The following is a 2,780-nucleotide window of genomic DNA, read 5'->3' on the forward strand; positions in this document are numbered from 1 at the left end:
GCTTAATTTTCCAAATACTGCAAAACTAAACAAAACCATCAAATTGTACAAAATAGAGAACTAAAAATTTTAAATTGAGATGTAAAAATGTCGTGTTTACACACTTATCAAATACCCCCAAACCTGCATTTTGCTAGTCCCAAGCAAAAATAAAAATGAAAAAAAATCCTAATTCACTGTCGCAGGCATCGCGATTACATTTAGCGTATGCAATAAGCCTTTAAACCCCTAGGTGGCCCTCGTGGACGAGTTATAGTCTCGTGAGGTTTTTTTTTGCTAAGTCCAAAAGTTTATTAGAACAAAAAAACGTAATTACAAGTAATTACAAAAAAGGGAGGCTCAAAGGCCCCCCAGCCCCATAAACCAAAGGGGTAGAAAATAGAAAAAAACTAACCTCTAAAGGCTACTAACTTAAAGAAAACTATAAGAAAAAAACAAATAAAAGGAAAATAAAAATTATTTTCCCCCTCTCAATTTTGTTCTTCGATTAGAAGATTTACTCTTTGAGAAAATAGTATCCATTATGTTCATATCTTCATATCCATCCAAAAATTCTCCTTCCTCATCCTTATCCGAATTAATATTACCCGAAACAAGTTTGATTGGAGTTTGATTGATCTTCCCACTTTTTGTAAGCCTAGGAGACCTACCAAGATGAGCCTTAAGACCCAGGGTATTTGTAAACAGATCTGGAGAAGCTTCTAGCTCGGCCAAAATGGCTTTCCTTGTAAAGACACCTCCCCTTGTTCTTTCAAAATTCTTGCACGTTTTTCCTTTTATAAGTCTTGATCCACAGTTGTTGTAGGCCTATCCAATTTGTCCGGCTTAACAGACCTTGAACTGACCATATCCAAATTTGTAATCGCTCCAAACTTCTCTTTAGCCGGCACTACATTCCTAACTGAATCAGGATTGTCCATAACCAAATTTTTAGGAGTCCCAGATTTTTCCTCCACTAAAACACGACCAGGGGATTCCATATCCTTTCCATTGCTATCCAAATATACCCTGCCAGAATCAGCGTTATCTTGAGCTTTGCGATCTTCCAGAATTTTTGCAGCTCTCCGAGGTACTCTTTTTGCTTCCCAACAAGCCAAAATATCCGCGTCAACATCTCCATCAGCTGAAAACTCTTCCAAATCACTGTCTTCCTTATTTTCAAGGATCACATTACTAGAATCAGTGTCTAAATTGTTGGAATCCAACCCTAACTCGCTTACAAGAATCTCAAATTTATTTTGCATAACAACTTCAGTTTGGAGTAACTCATCCACAAGAGGAGTAGGAGAATTGGCTGCATTGTTCTTCTTAGTCTTTCCATTTACCAAAGTCCAATCCATGTGTTTGAGTAGTTTGATTAGCTACAGAGGCAGTAAGATCAACCCTACTACTAGCAGCATTCAACGCAGTTGCAACTGGATTATTCTCAACAGAACTCGTACTAGGAACATTAGTAGCACCTTGCATAATCTTATCTTTAACAGGTTGCCACTTTTGAATACTCTTTGTAGGATTAACATGATGATTTTTCTTGGTTTTCTGCCTACAATCAGATTCAACATGTCCAACAATTTTGCAGTGGGAGCAAAACTTGGAAATTTTTTGTAGCTCCACAAACTGTTCAAAACTTCTACCACCCACTGTTACATGAATGGAATCAGGCACTGTCTTCGCAAAATCAATATCAACTAAAACAGCTGCATAACATCCATAATCATGATTTAACGTCTTCTTATCCACCATAATGGGATTACCAAGGTTTTTACCAAGTGATAACAAGATTTTTTCAGTCCATAATTCCACATATAACCCAGAAAAATTAACCCAAACAGTAGCATGTGAAGAACTCTCTTTATCTGGATCAAACCAAGGAAACCAATCTTGGAGCCGTAACTCTTGTTGATTAATTTTCCAGGTTTTACCATCACGAATTTTTACTTTATCTTCCTCAGATGAAAACTTTATAATAAAAAAACCTTTGTTCGTAGGTGTGAACTTTACCTTACCCGTACCTAAGTTCCATTGATCTTCCAAAGATTTTGTAACCACATCAAAACTTTTAGATTTAAGATGCAACCTTCCAATAAGACTATGATTCCAGATCGCACACCCTTCCTGAAAAAAATCTAGTGGCAATTCTATTGAAGGTTTATTATCATGAAAAATAGGGTTTGGGAGACTACCAATATCTATAGTAGTAGGTCTTAGCGGTTTTTTTCCCCTTAACCATATCTGCAAAAGCGGCAAATATAAGAGACGAGTTACTAGAACCCGGATCATGATTTTTTCCATTGCAAATCATCCAAAGATGATCAAAACAACGGAGAAAAACGTGAAAAAATTGGAAACCCTAAAAAACTCAAGCAAAAAATCGACAGAGCTAATTATATAGTCTCGTGAGGGTTTACCGGAGATGTACCCACAAAACCTTTACTCAAACTCTGATTAGTCACAAGTATCCAAAGAGCTATGAGGACATATATATTCTCAACCTATCGCCAAGTAACTAGAATGCCAAAGAAATTAAAGGTATCAGATCAAAAGCTGAATAAAAAAAGGGGAGACACATCTTCTATACTGCTAGATAAAGAGATATCCGCTACACAACTAGATAAACATTATGAGATGCATCCGCTTTACAGCTGGATAAGATTAGGAGAGAGATAAAGATGAGAGGGACATCTGCTACACAGCTGGACAAATTACGTGTGATGAGTTGAACCAGTGTTAGAAAGATCTTGTGCCAGATGGAAAGCGGACTAACAAAGCAACCAATATGC

At 36.9% G+C, this 2,780-nt stretch overlaps 1 protein-coding gene across 1 annotated transcript; it reads right to left on the minus strand.

Moving 5' to 3' along the window:
- Nucleotides 1-1,308: 1,308 nt before the first annotated feature.
- On the minus strand, nucleotides 1,309-2,292 carry LOC113316105. The gene has a single exon (XM_026564329.1). It carries the CDS (start codon nucleotides 2,290-2,292, stop codon nucleotides 1,309-1,311), a length of 984 nt encoding a protein of 327 aa, XP_026420114.1.
- Between the last annotated feature and the right edge of the window lie 488 nt (nucleotides 2,293-2,780).

The sequence above is a fragment of the Papaver somniferum genome, chromosome 10 (genome assembly GCF_003573695.1).
Source record: "Papaver somniferum cultivar HN1 chromosome 10, ASM357369v1, whole genome shotgun sequence".
Taxonomy (NCBI): Eukaryota; Viridiplantae; Streptophyta; class Magnoliopsida; order Ranunculales; family Papaveraceae; genus Papaver; species Papaver somniferum.

Bases quoted from the DNA above. Each gene is read 5' to 3' on its own strand.
- LOC113316105 (XM_026564329.1), bottom strand. From the start codon at position 2,292: ATGGAAAAAATCATGATCCGGGTTCTAGTAACTCGTCTCTTATATTTG.